The sequence below is a fragment of the Lepisosteus oculatus genome, chromosome 7 (assembly GCF_040954835.1).
Source record: "Lepisosteus oculatus isolate fLepOcu1 chromosome 7, fLepOcu1.hap2, whole genome shotgun sequence".
NCBI classification, from domain to species: domain Eukaryota; kingdom Metazoa; phylum Chordata; class Actinopteri; order Semionotiformes; family Lepisosteidae; genus Lepisosteus; species Lepisosteus oculatus.
The window spans coordinates 19,199,594-19,219,839 of record NC_090702.1 but is presented as its reverse complement, the minus strand read 5'-3'; the positions used below and the strand labels follow the sequence as shown (position 1 = coordinate 19,219,839).

The window sequence follows — 20,246 nt, the reverse complement described above, 5'->3', positions numbered from 1 at the left end:
ATGCTTGTCACTGCAGCCCATTCTTGAGACATAATGGGATTCAGTAAGACCTGATTAGTGGGTTTATTGGGATTAGTCAAGGATAACCCACACGCTCTAATAGTAATTGGTCAGGCCATGAAAGATTAGTCATTCCATGATGCTCTTTCCATTATTGTTCTACACAGGTAATGTAAGATGGGACTGTTTTCATTAAAACTACTGCTTTCTTTGGATAGATGATCAACGGCACCGAAAAAAAATTAAGAGGTGTGATTGAATTTTTATTAAATATTTTATTTTGTGTGGTTCCTAGATGTTTCTACAAATGTGAACAATGTAAAATTTTCAAAAATCATGTTATGAGGGACATTTTTTATCAATAATAATACCAATAATACCAAATGAAACTGAATTAAAAATAAAGGGTGTCTTTACACAGCATGTCTCTATTTTCATTTTTGTAACAAAAATGCATACAGGGTGTCTCCTGACAAAAGATCAGATCTGTTAAAGAAGACACAAGACAAAACTCATTTCATTAATAATATAGGTTTTTCAGTAATCTTCTGAGTGAACTATTCCTTATTAATTATTGATGAGAGTACCAACATATGAACAATCGAGCTCCTCTGCATAACAATTAGTTTCTACAGGGAGTAACAACATACTCTATAGACAGTGATGTAGATGATGTGGATGTAAACATAGCCAAGCTTTCTCCACTGTCATGGATGCTCAAACATATATACTGTATACATATATACTGAGTATACTGTATGCAGCCAGTTATTAAAGCATTCTGTACATTATTTGTCATTCTTTCTATTTAGTTGCAGCAATTTAGAGTTTATAGTTTGTGATTCCAACCACTGGTTTGTTCATAGCACTAATAAAACAGGAAACAGGAATAAAGATAACTAATGTTCTGGGAAACTTCCAAACTACCATTAGGTAGCTCTCGATTTAAATCTGTATGTGTGAATTTTAATCAATTGGTAGGACTGATGCTTCACTTAATCCTGGCCAACTCTCAGGTACAATGTTCACTGAGTAACCTTCCAATGGTGTTTGCAAGGCTAAGGTTGTGCCTTGACATCTTACTGTTAATAAGCAGCAGAAAGCTAAGCAAAAGTTGCTGCACAGATCTGAAATTAAACTAATCTGTATAGTTGAGTTAATTGATTGGATTGCATTGTATGTAATGCATTGTAGGTAATAATAAAAACATTAACTTTTACCCTTTCTTACCTGAGATTTGTGGAAAGCTCCAGTCAGACTAATTCATGGTATGCTTTTAAACTTGTAATGTTGCTTTAAAAACTGATTGCACATTCAATATTTTTTATGTAATTTCACAGTAGGGGAGGGGCATATATACCTGTAATATTCCTAAAACAGATTAATGCCAGAGTTCAGGTTTAATAACACGGGTTTATACTTTTTTAAACACCAGATAACATCAGCTTTAATGGGTTCCTGGGCAGGGACAACATTAGCATTAATTTATTGCTTAACTTGGGACTAACAGTTTATTTTGTTATCTCCACAATGTGGTGTCTGCATATGGACTCCAAAATATATACAAGAAAGGCAGGTTAAATTGTTTGCCCAGCAACCGACAGGTGCATTGCTAGATGAAAATACCAACCATGGCCAAGTTGCAAAAAGATCTGATGCTGTTTATTCCTAGGAAGAAGTAGCATGTGGCACTTTGACAACATTTTCTTGCCATTCTCAACAAAAATTTAGAACACACCACTGACTGTAATTATTTAATACTTTTATTAATTTCTTTGACAAACTTAACTTTAGAAACCCAACAGAAATATGATCTACTCACATATCAGATGTAGGTAAGGCCAAAATCCCTCATTTCGCATAGTTTTTTGGACATAGACATTTAATACAGAACTATCCGAGCTATTAATAGACCTTTGTGTTCTCCTAACCCAAGCTTTTGTTGCGACTTGATCCACAGTCTACAAAAGTGCATTTTGATCACAAAAACTAATCATTGCCCCTTTCTTGCTAATTTTTACATTGTGAGTAAAGTACTTCTCAAGCTAGACATAATAAGTGGTTCACAAAAATTTAATGAAAATCAAGTAGAAGATTTTTTTTTTATTATGTAAATGCATATGGTGCTCTGGATCGAAGTGACTTGTGAGAGACTGGAACAAACTATGCAGCTTTGCTGAGGCTGATAACAAGTCTTCTTGTCAGATACCATCCAGATGAGACCTACAGGTCAATTTGGTACTAGCATCCAATCAAAATATAAAACCTTGAAGTTTGTTTGCAGTGTTCTTACGACTTCATTATACCACTGATACAGTGAGGACAGTTAATCAATGTCAAAAATGTAAATTTTCAGTAGGTAATATTAAAGTAGTCAAATGAATAAGACCAGACACAGCATAAACATTTATAGCTGTGCACAACTACTAAAAGGAACATTCCAATTTTGTTGCCTTGGTGCTTAGTAATTTTTACTTACTATACTGCCAGAAAATGGCAAAAGTAAAATACTGTATATTAACTACAGATGTATGTAGCTAAAATACAAAATTAAAGTAGGGCAGAGGCAGACGAAAATATAATACCATTAAATATACAGTATACATCACTTCTATATCTCACTCCATCTCAAAAAACAATTTGCCCTTTTTAGAAATGTCGAAGTGTAGGTATAACTGTTTTCTTTCAATACTCACAGCTATTTTCATTCTTAAGGACATACTGTACACCTGTACAGTACTTGTAGAACACTTACATCTTACATTCTTAAATTCTGGCAGAATGTAATATTGTTTGTTTATGTAATATTCCAAGTGTGTTCTTAAGATATGTTGAATCATTCAATTTCCTGTATTTCATCTAATGCAAGTTAATGCTATATAATCTTGAGAGGTTCACAAGTGGAGAAATGACACCTGTTCAATTAGAAAGAAGAATCACACACATGCAAAAGAAATAAAAAATGTCCCAAGCTCTTGAGTACTTTAAATGCTAGACTAAAAATGACCTAAAATGAACAGTGTATACAGTAGGTTGTTTCAAATAAAATAAGACACCCATGACTAATTTAAAATAAAATGATAACTTAATTGTAAGGTTTGTATTGCGGCAGTAAAGGATATGAAAATGATTTTGCCTTCTAAAGTTTTTAGGTCTTTAACATTTTTAGGGTTTTACAAAAAATGACAAAACAGAGAGAACTGCAGCAGATGTTACTCAGATAGTACCAGGTGGCAATATCTTTAATACAAGTAGATGAACAGTGAATGACAGGTATTTAAAGGCAGGAGTTTAAAATCAGCTGAAATTTCACATTACAGTTCTGCTGTACATTAGTATACATGCTGCAATGCCAATAATTATCTGATACAAGCCAGTGGCATTTTGGCAGCTTTTGTGAGCTACTCCGGCCCAGAACAACTTCAGTATTAGCAGATGTTAATACCATGTTATAATGCAGTCATTGAACATTTCAGCAAGGAGTACCTTATTAAATGGAGACTTAAAAAAACAGCAAAAATAGATAATCCTGCTAAGTTAGATTGTAATTACAGTACATATTTTCAGCATTGCACTAGAGTAGAAACATCCGTATCCTGACCTCAATGTAGAATGTCACCATGTGAGGCTTCAGTGGGCTGTGATTGTCACTCCAATCATTGTCACGGTTTATAGAATGTACAGAAGAAGGTTAAGATGTCAGATGTCAATGACAGCCCTCACAGAGTGAGCAAAGCTCTGCTTGAAGGCTTCTAGGACTGACAATAACGAAAGACCGCTGCTCCATTGTGCCTTTGTTCAAGAGCTCTGGACTGCAAGGCTGGACTGCCGACTTGTTCGGAATTTCCAAACTGTTTCTGACACTAAGCAATTTCCAGTAATTTAATTTTTCATCTGTACATGAATGTATGACTGTATTTTATTTGGAGCCTCCTCTTTTATTAGTAATAGAACACAAAGAGTTATGTAGAATATTGTAGTAAGCTACAAATAGGTCATTGTTGAAATAATATATGCATTGTTATGAATGAGGTGTTGAATCAATGGTAACAAACTCTGCTACCTCTGCTGAAATGTGAATGCTTTTCATCACATACTGTATTCATATTTTATACCTTTACACTCCTAAGGAAAAGTATCAAAAGCTTTTTTCAGTCTCTAAGTAATTAGTTACTTTATTGATCATCATACTCCTTTAAACATTTCACTGTAACTATGATATTGGACAAGATAACTTGACAAACTGATCATAAAAAAGCTTTGTGTATCAGAAATATCAACATAAAGGTCTAGTTTGAGACATCTCAGTTTGTCATCTCATTTTTAGTGGTGCAGAAGAATGCCTGAACAGTAAGGCAATTATATAGAAGGTCTAAGTCACGCTTACAACTACTGTATATAAGAAAATGAACAGCCACTAAAGTAAATTGCATGGTTAAGCTACATAAAACCCTGGGTCTGGAGTTAGTATCAACTACTACAGTACCTTACAAAGAAATGGTTCTATCACTGATGTCTTAAATTTCTTTTTACTTGGATATCAATCAGGCATGTTGCAACTTTTCTCTTTACATTAATCACCAGCTTAATAATTCCTGTCACTGTTCTTACATGCAGTATACAGTAAATGAAAACAAGAGAAACCTTTAAAATTAGATTTTTTTATCTTAGAAATATTATTAGAAAGCAATTGCCAACATTCTCTGACATAGTTTTAAATATTATTTTGTTAACAAAGTAAATCAGCAGAATATGATGAGGGTCTAAAATATACAGAGTGCAGTTTATCTGAAATATTTTAATATATGTGGCTGTGGACAGAAATGTGTAAATTATAGGTTCATTTCTTATCTGTGGCAAATAAGGGTTCATAATAAGAAGAAGCAAAGAAAATAAAATATATATATTATTATATTCGTAAACCTTATTACAAAAATAGGTCAATAGGTTGAGTAAAAACACAGTATTTTGATATTATATGACTGGCACTTTTTGTCCATGACTGCATACTCTTCACAATATGTTTAAGTAAAAAGCTAACCTTCTTTAGTAATCTACCTTGAAGGATAACAGATTGCCAGAATAAAGGCGGGAAATCTGTGTTAGAAGTTCATGTACTGTATAAATTCATAATATTTAGTTCAAGTAGGCAGCTGCATCAGCATGCACAGGCTGTAAAGGAACAACTCAAGGTTTATTCCATGCAGAAAAGAAAAGAGACATTTCAGCTGTGGAACCTTCTTCAGGTGTTTATGAAGAAGGCTGAAGAAAAGTTCACAGCCGAAACGTTGTGTCTCTTTTCTTTTGAGTATGGAATAAGCCTTGATTTGTTCTACATTTAATATCAAACTCACTAAAATACTGTTCCTGACATTTAACACAAGATTTTGGCACAAAACATACAAAATAGAGAGCATTTCTAGATATAAACCTTGTCCAGATGTGGATAATGACATTGATGAAAAATGATGAGATGAAAAATGCATCTCAAACTACTGAAATCTAAAAAAAATTGTTTTAACACAGTATTCAGAAGTAGCCAACAAACTGCAAGTCTGACTTTAATGTAACATTAACATTGATAACAGCAATTACTTCACATTAACTGGCACAGCTTTGTATGTAACTTACAATATTCTGACAGTAGTATACAGTATGTGTTGATTTTGTAGCACCATAAAAAATAGAAAATGAAAACTGGTCATTTCCAAGACCTTGCCTTAATAATATGAACACACCCGACGGTCAGGTTCCCTTTGTGGTAGATTTAAATGACGTTGTAAAAGTACATTTTACTTGTACAGTGAAACAGTCCAAACTCAAACGAAAAAGTACATTACCATATGTAATTTTAAAACAATATAGAAGTAGTAATGTAGTAAGTAGTAAGTAGTAACATTTCATTACCAGCAACTACTGCTGCATGCCGTATTGTTGTGCATTTGATAAATAAACTTTGATTTGATTTAATGAAACAAAATACACTAGTGACTAAATGTGCCGATTCACAATATTGAGAAGATCAATCTTCTAACACAAAGGCATTCTAATGTTCCCAATTGTGTCAGTTAATTGCCCTTTAGTAATTAATTATTTTACCAGGTGCAGTTTATTTAATAGAACGTGTTTCTCAAGACAGCTTATGAGCCAATGCAGCTATACATTTTATTTTATCCACTTTTCGAGTGATAATTTTACAAAGCTTTGGACTTTGATGAAGCCTGCCAAGGCTGCCTTGTCTCAAGTGGTACCTAAGACAAAAGATTTTAAACTAGGTTTACAATTGATAGATTTAGCCGCAGGAATGTTTTAACCAAGACCTGAGTTTTTGTCAGAAATTGAGGGAATGGTCATCCCAGTGTGACATTCTAGTATTAAGTGTTCATCCTACAGATTTTTTAACATTTTTTACTGATTTTTATAATGCATTACTTAGAAATTATTTTGAATTATTTTGAAAATTCTTTACCCTTCATTTAGCATCTATATTTTAGAGAGCACATTTAGTTTGTTTGAGAATGCATGTTTCCACTTTACCATTTAGAGTGTTCTGTGTCTTTATATCAGGGAGAATTCTTTTTTCTAGTGTTGTACTGTGAAAGGCAGGGCTCACAGTACTGTAAATGTAGCAGGGCTCAGTGCACTGAGAGGGTTACAGAAGTGATGTCAACCCCCTCTGAAACCTAGATGGTGTAAAACTCTAATACTGCAGAAGACCTTATCTTGTGATGCTGAGGAATTCCCCACTGGCTATGGAGTGGTGCTGTGTGGCTCTAATCCTGCTATCGACTTTGATCAAATCCTGGCAGGGGCAGAGAAGGGCCAAACTATTCAGTGCTGTAATGTAGAATTCTCACATTTTAGTGGACCTGGGCTTTTGGCGTGGCAGAGTTATCTATTGCATATGGAGTGGCGCTTATGATATACTCAGCATTCCTTACTATAATTGTTAAAGTTTAGAACTTGTTTGCATAGCAAGCAGGTGTCCGGAACTGCATGATAATTGACATTAATTTTAGACTTATAAGTTTGTAAATTATAACCACCTAAAACATTACACAATTGTTTGGATGTTGCTTTTTTGTTGAATAGCAAAAGCCTTTTTGGAATCTGCTTTTTGTAATACTGTATACACTCTGATTCTGCAAAGAACTGACTTCTTTTGAAATTCTCCTAAGAGAATCTTTACCTCTGCGAAGTGAAATCATAAATATCTCACACAGTATCTACTTCATCTCCATTCTTAAGACCATGGCACTTCCCTGCACTAACCTCTCTAAAGCTCTCTGTTTAAAAATAGTGAGCAATTATCTGCAGTTTTATTCCAGATTTTCACATCTCCCTTGCCCTATTATCTTATGTTATGAAAGCTGTCAGCTGAGAGGAATGTAAGCTCAGTCACAAGGCATAATAGTTTTAGAGGAGTAATTTAGGGAAAAACTCAAATGTAGCTAATATGGAAATGAAAGAAAAAAACTGTCAACTAGCGATTTACCTTTTTTCTAATAAAATACACTGGTGACCACATAACACTGAGCCTACGTAAGGTATATACATTTGTGCTAGGTGTAAGTACAGAAATACTTTCTACTTTATCTTCAAATAGATAAAAATTAAGGATTTAACTCTCTGATCCTTTACAATAAATGAGCAAACATAAAAGTACAAAATACAAGCATCCTCCCTGAAGAAACTATATATACAGTAAAGATAAAAAATACATTTATCATTCTATTTAGATAAATTATCACAATCAAATTCATAAGACTGACATTTTAAAGTAAATGGATAGTGGAGAAAGGAAAACTTTAAGTACAGATGTCTTTTTTCCAGTTTACTAAGTACACATCTATATTGATTTTCCTAAAAAATATTTAAAACAACCAAAGTGAACAAAAACAGATAGTGTTATGACTAGCACTTCAAGATATATTTTTGCCAAACAAATAATCTCTAATCTGAATCACAATCACAGGACATTTATTTGTCTATACAGCTCCAAAATCAATACACTATTAACATTTCCATTTAAATCATTTTAATAAATTGTATTTTAATACATTTAATTTACATTCAAGAACAAGTATCACGCTCCACAGGTCTATAGTACATAGTTTTGATAAAGCTGTTCCAAGTTTATGAACAAATATTCTGCATTATTATAGTTAGGCAAGAATTGGGGTTATAGAGTGCATACCTTAGTCCTTAGTCCCTTATCTGCACTGTGAACCTCACAGTTTAGTTGGAATTGAATAAAGGAGTGATGTGGCTCTTATAGAGAATACTGTAAGTTTCACAGGGACCTGGTAAACCCAGGATAATCTTACCACTTTACGCTCACTCAGAACTGCCAGTGCTTGATTTGAATACAGCTACTCTTATTACGCTTAAACAGGCAAAGTCTTGAATATTGGATCGCCAGCATGTCAATCCCAAAACAAATTCGTAGTCATCTGTTAATGAGAATCATTAAGCTTTGAACAAACGTGCATTTAAAACACTCACTGTAACAGACACTTGCATTCAAAATAATGTTTTTTTATAAACCATACTATATATAAAGTTTATGGAAATAATTTATATTTATTGTGTAATCTAAGATGTGAGAGTTGCAGTTGTAAAAAAGGGTCAAGAGGCACATTTCAACAACAATGAGTCCCAGCGGGAAGCAGCCTGCACTCAAAAATGTAAGTGAACAGAAAGCTGTATTGTTTATTCTATACTGTACTAGTAAAGAAATGTAATAAGGTAACAGAGGCACACCTGAAGAAGGCTCCATGCCCGAAACGTTGTGTTCTCTTTCTTCTTTTTTTCAGCATGGAATAAACCTATAACTTGTTCCTTTGCAGCCTACGCATGCTGACGCAGCTACCCACCTGAACTATCATTTTAATTTGGTTACTTTTTAACAAATAAAGCTACTCTTTACAGACAACAACATTGTGAAGGGCACAATGATAATTATGACCAAATATTTTGAGATTTTAAACACCTGTTCTTAATTTCCAAGTACAGTTGATCAACTTGGAAGAGAATAAGCATTATCTGTTAACAAGATGAAATGTTTAGTGAGGGATTTAACACAGGCAAGTGGCTTTCAGTGTGATGAATCAGCTGACTCATGTGACACAGCTCAGTTAGCTGTTTATTTAAATGGTGTTTAAAGGCTTCACCACTAAAAAGAAATTCTTGAAATTATTTACTTGAAAGCCACAACCAGTGGGTTTGATATACAAGTATTACAGATAGCCAAGTATTATTTCATCAAAAAGAATGACAATTGGAAAGTTAGTATCAATAATAAATGATAAATGATGGTGCACCAGCACTGCTGGTTTCATTGTAAATTGCTAAGCAGACCCCAATTTACTTTGTTTCTTGAAATACCACTGTATCTTTCACCAAGAGGCAAAGTAATGGAGTTTAATCATCCTTTAATGCACTTCATTCCAGCTGTTAATTTGGCTTCTGCAAAAGTGTTACAACCCTGTGAGTTTGAATCACTCCTCAATGTATTGTTATCCAAGTATAGTTATTTTGTGCTACACAGTGAAGTCCATTGGCTTGGCAAAGGAACTGTCCTACATCAAAGTTTCTCGTGTTTCAGAAATAAGAGGATTATTTTTTCATTGAGGATAGACACAAATGCATTACCCAAACACCAGACATCTTATGGCTGCTTGACTTTCGATAACAAAATATTGAACGGCCTAAGATATGTATTGCAAGGGAAACGGCAAAGATAAGCACAAACATGAACAGAGCAATGAAGGCTTTCAAATCGAAATTTAACCTGTGAGTACAGAAAATGCAGAAGAGAAAAAAGCATTTTTGATATAAAATAGGAGTTACTGAACTAGAACAAACACTACTTAATTGATATACAAGCTTATTTATGTCTTTCCTCTACTAATGTGGATAAGCAAAAAGAAAGATCAACAAAACGCTTGGTTAGATAAATCTTAAGAGGCATTCACCAAATTAGATCAGAAGTTTTTTCCAAGATTACCTACAGGTTAATACAAATATGTGCATTACATGAGTGAAATATTAAGAACAGAAAATAAGGGATTGTTGAAGTCTGGCACAAGATCCCTATCCAATTAGGGAAACTGACTCAAGGTGATCATATAAAAAACACCTTGATTAATTATTACATCATTAAGGTACAGGCAATCAAATGAGCAAAATGGGCTCTCATTCACTGTACTGACTGAACTACCCTAGAATCCTGTGAAGAATTAAATACCTTATGGTGCACAGTCTTCGGCATTTCCCTTTTCAGTACTTACCGTAGCTTATCTATATGATGTACACTTAAAGATTAAAACAATGAGCTAGAACAGGAATATTGCTTATCAATGTCTGTCCACTAGTACCACACAAAATGAAACTTGTTAATCCATATCTGGTGGACACCAGATAGTAGTAACACTCCACCAGCAGTTGGGACATACATTCTTAGGTATATTCAATTTTAAAGTATATCCCCAACATCCTGTCCTGTTCAACATCCTGTTAGGTGATATCTACAACTCTTTCCCAAGTCAAGAGAAAAGAGTGGAATAAAAGCAAGGGAGGAATGTGAAATAATGTTAAAAAAGGGCAGTTTTCTCTCCTACCTGAGGCAGTGCAGAGTTGAGCTGGCGCTGGAGGGAGTCCCGGTCGTAGATGACATCCTGCAAGTGCTGCTGCGCCAATCCCAGGCTCTCCTGTGTCTCTCGGAGTGTGTCCAGCAGCCGGTCACGTTCATCCAGCATATTCACCATCAGCTGCTCAAAATGGGAGTCCGAGTCGGAGCCGCTGCTCTGAGAGCCCCTCTGACTAATGGGGGTGTCTTCGTTAATGGTCGGCATCACTTCACACATCATTTCTCACTGTGAAAAGATCAAGTCACTAGGATGCGGTAAGCTGTTAAACAGATCATTCTATTTCCTAACTGCTTTATCTAATACAGGGTCCCGGGGGAGCTGGAGCTTGTCTTGGCAAGCAATGGGTGCAAGGCTGGGAAGGACACCTATCCATTGCAGGACAAACACATAGAAACTCACACCCAGGCTAATTTTTCTAGAAGCCAGTAAACCTACCTGTATTTCTTTAGACTGTGGGAGGAAACCAGAGCACCCAGAGGAAAGACTACGCAAACATGGGGCCAACTACCAACTATGCACAGTTTGCACCCCAGGTCCAGAACTGTATCCGGGGCCTCAGGGCTGCAAGGCAGCAATCCTAACCACTGTGCCACCCATCCCAGTATGTCTTTCTACAAATATTACACCATATGTTCCTCTAGAATCACACAAGTGTAAAAGCTTTCCAGTGTCCTGTTCTGTGCACAGAGTGAATTCCAGTGATAAATCACAAATGGAGGTCTACTGGTTTGCAAGTATTCAAGTCGGCATGGACTGATAGCCTGCAACAATATAAGAAAGCCCTGTATAGAGTTTGTTCAGCTTACTACTCTGAACTTATAGAAAGCAATAAAAAATAACCCTTGCTACCTATTTAAGACAATAGCAAATCTAACAAATAAGACCGACTCTATAGCACCATCTAACTTTAGTAGTGACGATTTCATTAACTTCTTTAACGATAAAATTAACACCATCAGACTTCAAACACAATTAAATAGGCTGCAAAGAAGTCTAGTACAGAAACAATATGAGCACCTCTATAGTATTTTTCAGTTAGTTAATGAACAAAAACTCGATAAATTATTAAGACAAAGTCAACCACCTGTCCGCTAGATCTTATCCCCACTCAGCTAGTCAAAGATTCCCTCAAAGTACTGGCAGGACCTATAATTAGTATAATGAACATGTCCCTTGCATCAGGCGTTGTACCTGATCAATTTAAGGTAGCTGATGTTAGACCTCACCTTAAGAAGCCAAATTTGGATCCACAAGTTCTTAACAAAAACGTCACATTTCTATTTAAAATTCTTGAGAGAATAGTTGTTGCCCAACTTCAATCATATCTGGATTCAAATAATATACTTGAGAAATTTCAGTCTGGTGACCGCCCAGGCCACAGCACTGAAACTGCATTAACAAGAGTCGTAAATGATATTCTGTTAGCTACTGACACGGAGAATGCAATAGTGCTTGTGCTTCTACATCTTAGTGCTTTCTTTGACATGGTTGACCACTCTGTTTTGTTACACAGGCTTGAGTTTGAGGTTGGCTTATCTGGAACCATCCTTAAGTAGTTTACTTAATTTTTAAGTAATCGTTTTCATTATGTTCAAATATCTAATAATTGTACTGCTTCGTCAATGTCACCAGTTCAATTTGGGGTACCACAGGGATCAGTGCTGGGACCAATATTGTTCTCTCTCTACATGCTGCAGCGAGGTAGGATAATACAGAAACATAATATTAACTTTCATTCATATGCTGATGACACTCAAATATACATTTCATTTACATCAAACGACAACTCTTCTATTATCACTTGAGTTAACTGCATTAATAAAATAAAGACTTGGATGTGTGAAAACTTTTTGTTACTCAACTCTGATAAAACTGAGGTTCTGTTGTTTGGAGGCAACAATACTGATAGGACTACTATAACTTCAGCACTTAACTCAGTGGATTTAAAAAATTGCCTCAAAGACTTAGCATGTAACCTAGGACTCATATTAGACATAAGGGTCTCATTTAATGCTCTCATGTTAAAAGTGTATCTAAAACATGTTTCCTACAGTTAAGAAATATTGCAAAACTAAGGCAGTTTCTCTCCACTGAAGACACAGAGAAATTAATACATGCTCTTGTATACAGCAGGTTAGACTACTGCAATGCCCTACTATCAGGGAGCACCCACTACTCTTTCAAAACCTTACAGCGAATTCAGAATGCAGCAGCTAGAATTGTTACTAGGAGCAGAAAGTATGACCATATAACCCCCATACTTAGCTCTCTTCACTGACTTCCTGTCAGGTACAGGAAATCAAAATCCTTCTACTTACTTACAAGGCTCTCAGAGGTCAAACACCTGTCTATCTAATGGAACTGATTTATGTTTACCATCCAAGTTCCCTGCTTAGATCACAGAATGCAGGTCTTCTTCATATTCCATGAATTAAAAAAATAACAGTTGGTGGTAAAGCCTTTAGTTACAGGGCCCCTAGCTTATGGAACAGTCTCCCACCCCATGTACGGGATGCCGAGTCAATCTCAGTATTCAAATTCAGACTGAAGACCTATTACTTCAGCCTAGCGTACTCACAACTTACATTATAGCCTTCAGCAACCATGGCTGCTGGTGCTGCTGTACATGCCATTGTGTGTCTCGATGTTGGCCCACCAGGTAGATACATCTGTTCAGACCAAACTATCCTATTCTCCTCCCCACATGTCTGGATGGCACCCGGGCTGGGTACCATATGAGTTGGATGCTGCATCATTGCCATGGATCCAAGAGGGACATCGTGGATATAGCTATCGTTTAGGAGGAATTTACTGGTCTACAGAGATCTGCATGGAGTACTAACACACAGAAGACATGATGGATGGATGGATTAATACTGTCATTATTTCCTTTTTTTAAATTATATAATGTTTTATATAATTATATATTATATATATGGAACAAGTAATAGGTTTATTCCATGCTGGAAAAAAAGAAGAAAGAAAACACAACGTTTCGGCCGTGGAGCCTTCTTCAGGTGTGTGATATATATATATATTATATATATTTTAATTATATAGTGTTTTTTAAATTATATAATAATTTTTAATGATAAAAAATAATTGAACTGAATTAAATAAATCAATGAAAAAATATCTTTAGAAAGATATCAAGATAATGATAAATACAAGGATTGAAAATGCTTAAAATTAGATGCAATACCCCTTACCTTTTCACTTACGGAGATATGGAATACTAGAATATTTTTTCTCCTCAAAATCTGACACAGCTGGACAACAGTATAATTTCCATTAATTAAACTGTAACAACGGGCAATCACAGAGCGAAAGAGGCTACCTTGCCATAATGACAATTGTGCCTTTCCCATGTTTAGAAGTTCTTTCCTGTCCTTTTAAAACCCACAGCATTCAGATAAACAGCTCAGGGGAAGATAGTAGTTGAAGTGTAATGAAGACATGCACAGGCTTATGTCCCTTAGATGTGTGCAAGAATAAGCTGCTTCCCTGAGGTAAGAAAGAAGAAATACATTGATTTCTTCGTACACACTCTTTCACATTGCCCTTTAATTTTTACCATGGATTTTGTTCATGCATGAAAAAGAAAGATCTACGTGTAATGCTTTTGTAACTTTGAGGGGAAGTGTGTCTTTTGTTTGGGAGGATTTTTTTCCTTATATAAGAGGTCACAATTATTATTCACAAGTAGAAATTAAGGGAATTCAGTACAGCAAATAATACTAAGTAATATTAAGTAAATTTGTTTTTGGTTTAATCATTTACCCTCTTTACACATTGAACAATTTAATACAAACAAAGGAATATATGTTTAACTCTTGTTTTATTTCAATAAACGAGACTAAATGTCCACAGAAAATGGCTTATATACTGTTTTTAATCCTTCACTTTAAATCTCCCAATAAATAATCTTAGTCATCACTCAATTTTAGCCATTTTTAAACTGCTTTAGTACAGTTTCAGACTGTGAAAACTATGCGGCCTAGTTGAGATCCTACTTGAAAATCACACCTGCCAGCTTAATTCTAGCTATGGTCATGGTTGACTTCCAACATTTTAATGACCCTCTTCATTCAGTAATTCATTTCAAATATGATATTTGCATTCTACACCTATAGCACCACATAAATGATTCATTAAGCCATCAGAAAAAAAAGGTTAAATCATGGATGTTCAACTCGGACTGATGTGGTAATATACTGATAAGATACACTTGTTAGATAAAAAACACTTTACTTAAAAATGAGAACTACTTTATCCACCACTGACATGCTGTACTCACCTACAGTATGTGACATGCAGCAGCCACCTGACCCCTGTCCCATCTCAACACCACCACACAGAAGGACAGGTGAAATAACCATTTGAATTAAGGGTGAACTTCTAGGTACACCAGGTTGTTGAAGTCCAGAGTGGAATTAGACATGATACCATGTATTATTGGTATTAACCCTCAGTCTAATGAACAGCACCATGGGATTGTTTTCAACAATGTGGTTCATTTTGCAGTAAACTGGTTGTCCTTGGAGATCCTAGTAAACACTAGCCCTAGTTTTGCTTATCCTCTGAGACTGAAGAAATCAAGCTCCGAGGTGGTAATACTGTTATCACACATTTTTTTTTCTGAACAAATTCTATGTTTCACTGATTGTTGTGTACATTTATCATTAGAACTTCTTCGAGTTTCCCATACAGAATCAAAATTATTGACATTCTTCCTTTTTAAGAGCATAAAATGCAAAACGTGCTACAGCTCTCTCGCATCAAAATGAGACCTCCACATATACTGGAATTGTCCCGTTTTCCAACCAAACTTTCATGCTGGTTTTATAAATATCAGCCTTCTGCATGAGCACATGCATGACATCAGCATAGGAACAAGAGAGCATTTTCACCTTGTTTTTTGCTGCAGGTACATTATCTCTGAGTTAATTCCCTAATTTATAAAACCTCTTAGTGAGAATTTCAAATTCATCATCATTCTTGAATGCTAAATTCCTCATTATGACAAAACATTTATCACAATCAAGATAGTCATATATTTGACTTATGCATTGTTCTGACAGCAAATTTGTCAAGTCTTTCCTAAATCATATCTTAAAAAGTGCCACTAAATGTCTTTCCTCTTAGATAGGTCAATTATACAACCATAAATTCAAATTAGAGATGAATAATATTGTGAGCACTGCAGAGAATTAACTGATATCTAGGGAGATTCTTAAAGCCCTGCAAACAAATGGAATTTCACACATAAGGTAGTAGTGAATTTACAGTAAGCAAAATGTATCTATATTAATCACATGAATACTACAATCCAAATGGGTGATAATTTTAAACAGTAGACTTCCTTATGCGCACGTAACACACATTTAATGAGAATGGGAGATTTAGGATGAAGACAGTTACTAATTTGGTATTATGATGTTATCTTCAGATGTTCAAATGTAAAAGTGTTTTGGTGTGGAATGTAGCCTATTAAACATCAAGTACCTCTTTTTCTTAGTCATTTAGGCCTGCAAGACACTTCATAAAATATGCTGCCAAGTTCTTAATAGCATGAGACTAATGGGCACAAAACGTTTGATAATGATGACACTAAAAGCAGTGACCATTAGCACTTCAATACAGTGAAACTGTAAAAAGAGCTGTACATTCATGATTATCTTAATTAAATGTACGGCACCTTGTGTTGACAGTACATGTTCTAAGGTTTGGACTGGAACTCTAGCACGTTACATATGTTTATACAGTGCCTTGCAAACAATTCTAATCCTCCCTATGCTGTCTGAATATGTGAAATTACAAAATGATACCTACACATTTTTTTAAACATAACATTTCACTCAAAACCTAGATACTCAAACTGAAGACTTTGAGTTTCAGTTCAAGGGTAAGTAAAAGTTAAATTTGAAATATGTTGATTGCGTATGTATTCAGACCCATTAACTCAGTATTTGGTGGAAGCACACTCGGCAGCAATTAAAGTTAAATTAATAAAATTAAAGTCTTTTTGTGTAGGTCCCTGATGTGATGCATTGTTTTTGTCCATTCTTTATGGCACATTTGCTCAATTTCCCTCAGGATGCTTGAGGATCGCTTATGCACAGCAATTTTCAGGTCCTTCCACAGATTCTCAAAAAGATTAGCTTGCTGATACTGTAGGTTAATTTTCTTAACAGTTTTTGGTCTTTAGCAGACTGAAGCACATTTTCCACTACAAATTGCCTGTACTTTGCTCCATCCATTTTCACCTTTGTCTTGACACAGCAATGAAAAGCAGTCACATAGCATGGTGCCTCCACCATGCTTAACAATAGGTTTGAGGATGAATGAGTGATGTGCTGTGTTCTTTGGACTAAATGTAGCATTTTGAATTGTGTCTTTTTTCAACCATACAGGCCTTTGAACTCCAGCTTTTTTAAAGTCACTGTTGGTCTCACAATGCCATCTCTTAACCGTTTTCCTCCTTGCCCACTGTGGAGACAACCTGGTCTAGACAGTGCTTAGTAGTACTCTAAACCTTGCACTTCTTAATGACTGACATCTCTTTCTTCAAAGGGATAGTACGTGTCTTTTAATATTTTTATAACTTTCTCTTAATTTGTGCTTTTCAGCTTAAGTCCTGGGTTGTACTGAAGGCTCCTTAGTCTTCAAGATTGATTTTTTGCTTGAAATTCACTATGTGACTGACCAATCTTACAAAGGTCGATGTATTTATTCTGGAATCATGCGAACCACTATCACTACTCACAGAGGCCACTCAGTTGTGTGGCTCGCTATGGTAATCTTATGTACCTAAATTAAATTCGCCACAGCAAAAGGCTTGAATACTTACTGTACAGTATGAAATTATGACTTTTCCAGTTTTGTTCATATTACCTATTAACTTCTTTCTTTTTATTTCTTGTAATGAAGGGGTAGAGTAGGTTAAATATATAACATCATTTAAAAAAATTAAAGTCATGACTGCAATTTAAAGGCATGTAAAGAAAGTGTCTGAGTACTTTCGCATTGAACTGTATATAAGTGGATTGTTGGTCTGTATAAAGATTAAAACTGTAGCCTTAATCATTTCACATTGAAATATTTGAGATTTTCATGGGTGTCAATGCACTTTTAAAAACAGTGGCAATTAGGAGACGCAAAATCCATTGATTTAACACTATAGCAGCATTGACTTCAACTGACATCGACAATCTTATATATTTTTACTAATGTGAGTGTTATGTATGAGTAAAGCACAATTGTGTTTTCAAAGTGTCAGGTGGTCAAGCAAAATTATATCTTCCTATGTCAAACAGAATTCACTGATGTGCTAAAAACATGGATAAAGGGTGATGACTAGTTGTATGTCAATAAAAGCTAACTGAAGTGTGATATAAAACATGCCACAGTTACAGCAATACATTTTTAAGACTATTTATAAACTTAAATGTAAGTTTTAGATACAGTCTAATTAAAATATAATACTTTGTTACCCACTTCAATTGGCTATTCTTAAACAATTTGAGATACTATCATAGTAATGTAGGAATGCCAGATCCCAGCATCTCCAGTTGTGCAATATATCTTTGTAACCTACTGCATGATACAGTATAGCAACTTTTTAAAAAGTTGCTATACTGTATCATTTTAAAAAAAAATATACTGTTGTATTCATATAGCATTTAAATAGAAATTGAATGTGGAGCATTAGTATTACTATTATCTTCATAAGGATATTTTTTTTGTGAGGAGCAGAAATGTATACAGCAATCCAGATATGATTCATCTATGGCATTTTTTGTCTTGTATTCTATGCTTTTGGATATGTATCCGAGACCCTATTTACCTCTTTGATTACTTCTGTACTATGCCTAGATGCTGATAGTGAAGAACATAGCACAGCTTCTAAATCTCTCTCCCACCGTGCACTTTCTCATTATTTTTTTACCAGTGGCATATTTATGCCTTACATTCTTCGTACAAATATCCTGAACTTACTACATTATATTTGACAGGTACATTGCCCACCAAATGTATTAGGACAGCAAAGTCAAAACTGTAATTTTTGCTTTACACTCAAGCAATTTATATTTGTGATTATGAAATCAATATGATTGACAAGTACAATATATGTTTTATTTTGGGGTAATTCCCTGTACACATTTGATCAAATCAGAACAAAAATACTCTGTTTCAGGTTTTAAATAACCCTATGTTTTAGGATATGAATTGAATTTCAGAGACTAAAAATCAGTATTTTGTTGCATATTCTTTTGTGGCCATGATAAATGTTTGTGGTCTTCAAACCTCTAAGCTCAAGAAAATGTTTTGCTTTAACATGCTTTGCCAAGCCTTTGCTACAGCCCCTTTGACATCCTGCTGTATTTCAGCAAACTTAATGTAAAATGCATGCTCAAATGGTTTTAAATCTTGGAAATTCTTGGTTGCACTGGCCATACAGTATGTTGTGGATCATTGTCATGCTTAAAGGTGAAGCACTTCTCAATAACTATGGAGGCATTTTACATAAGTAGGTAAAATAAATCTGTTAACTTAATTGAGAGGTGGCCATGCATGCCAAGGGACTGACATTACCTTTACCATGTTTCATGAATGAGGTGGTGTTCCAACTTTCTTTCCACACTGCAACCTTTACCAAAGTTATAGAAACATTAATCTTGATATCATCTGTCTATAAAGCATTATTCCCAAACTTCTGAGAAAAGTACAATCTGTTTTTTTTTCTGTTCTTGGTGCTGATGAGTGGTTGATAAGTTGGGGATTTTGCAATTTCGCGATCTTAATCTTCAGTGAATTGTGAGCTTGATATCTTCACCCTTATACACAGGAGTATGTTCATGATTTTGCTGACAATTGTTTTAAGATTTTCCTGGACAACCCTGAGAATTTGTTGACTCAACTTTTGTAGATGGTTTCTGTAGTACATTCCAATTTGTTGATTTAGCTACACTATACCCATTTTTTGTGATAGTTTTTATCTTCTAAAGTGTAGTTTTCATCCATACTACTGAGTACATACTCCAAACACTTAGATAAAAAAAGAGCTTAGTAGTATGTGCACAGCTCTTTTATGATTGCCTGCTTACCCAACTAGAGACATCTGTCAGCCAATTGCACCTACCCTTTTGCTTCTTCAAAATAAAGAGGTTCAACACTATCAATTTTATTGAGCCAAGGTTAACTAAACAGACATTATTAAAAATAGTTATTGTGAGTTATAGTTTATTTTGGGGAAATCATTAGAGTTTATAGTGTTATAGTGTCACAGTTTAAACCCACACTGTACCAATACTTTTGGAGGGCAATGCACAGTATCTTATCTTTTCTGAATTGACCATGCTTTGTTATCTTTATTGTATTAAAGATGTTAATTGCTCCCCCAGCATCCCCCATATAATCTACAAATCATATGTGAGTGTGTATCAGTTACTCAAAATGATCCAGGGATTGAAAGCAAATAAATTTAGGTTGTATATACAAGTTCCAAAATCAAATTATGTGGTGTTCTAATTCTTATGTTATCAGAACCTGTCCACCTTATTATTACCCTCACAGTCAGTTTTGAATTTACAT

General features: G+C 34.9%; 1 protein-coding gene across 10 annotated transcripts in view; it reads right to left on the bottom strand.

Annotated features, from left to right (window-relative positions):
- The window catches only part of ppfia2 (PTPRF interacting protein alpha 2), a 299,302-nt gene that overhangs the window by 268,551 nt on the left and 10,505 nt on the right, over positions 1–20,246 (bottom strand). For all 10 annotated transcript variants that reach the window (XM_015352820.2, XM_015352825.2, XM_069192239.1 and 7 more), the window contains exon 2: positions 10,623–10,877. In XM_015352820.2, coding sequence (XP_015208306.1) covers positions 10,623–10,871 — 249 coding nt within the window. In that variant the 5' untranslated portion in view covers positions 10,872–10,877. The remainder of the gene's footprint in view (positions 1–10,622; positions 10,878–20,246) is intronic.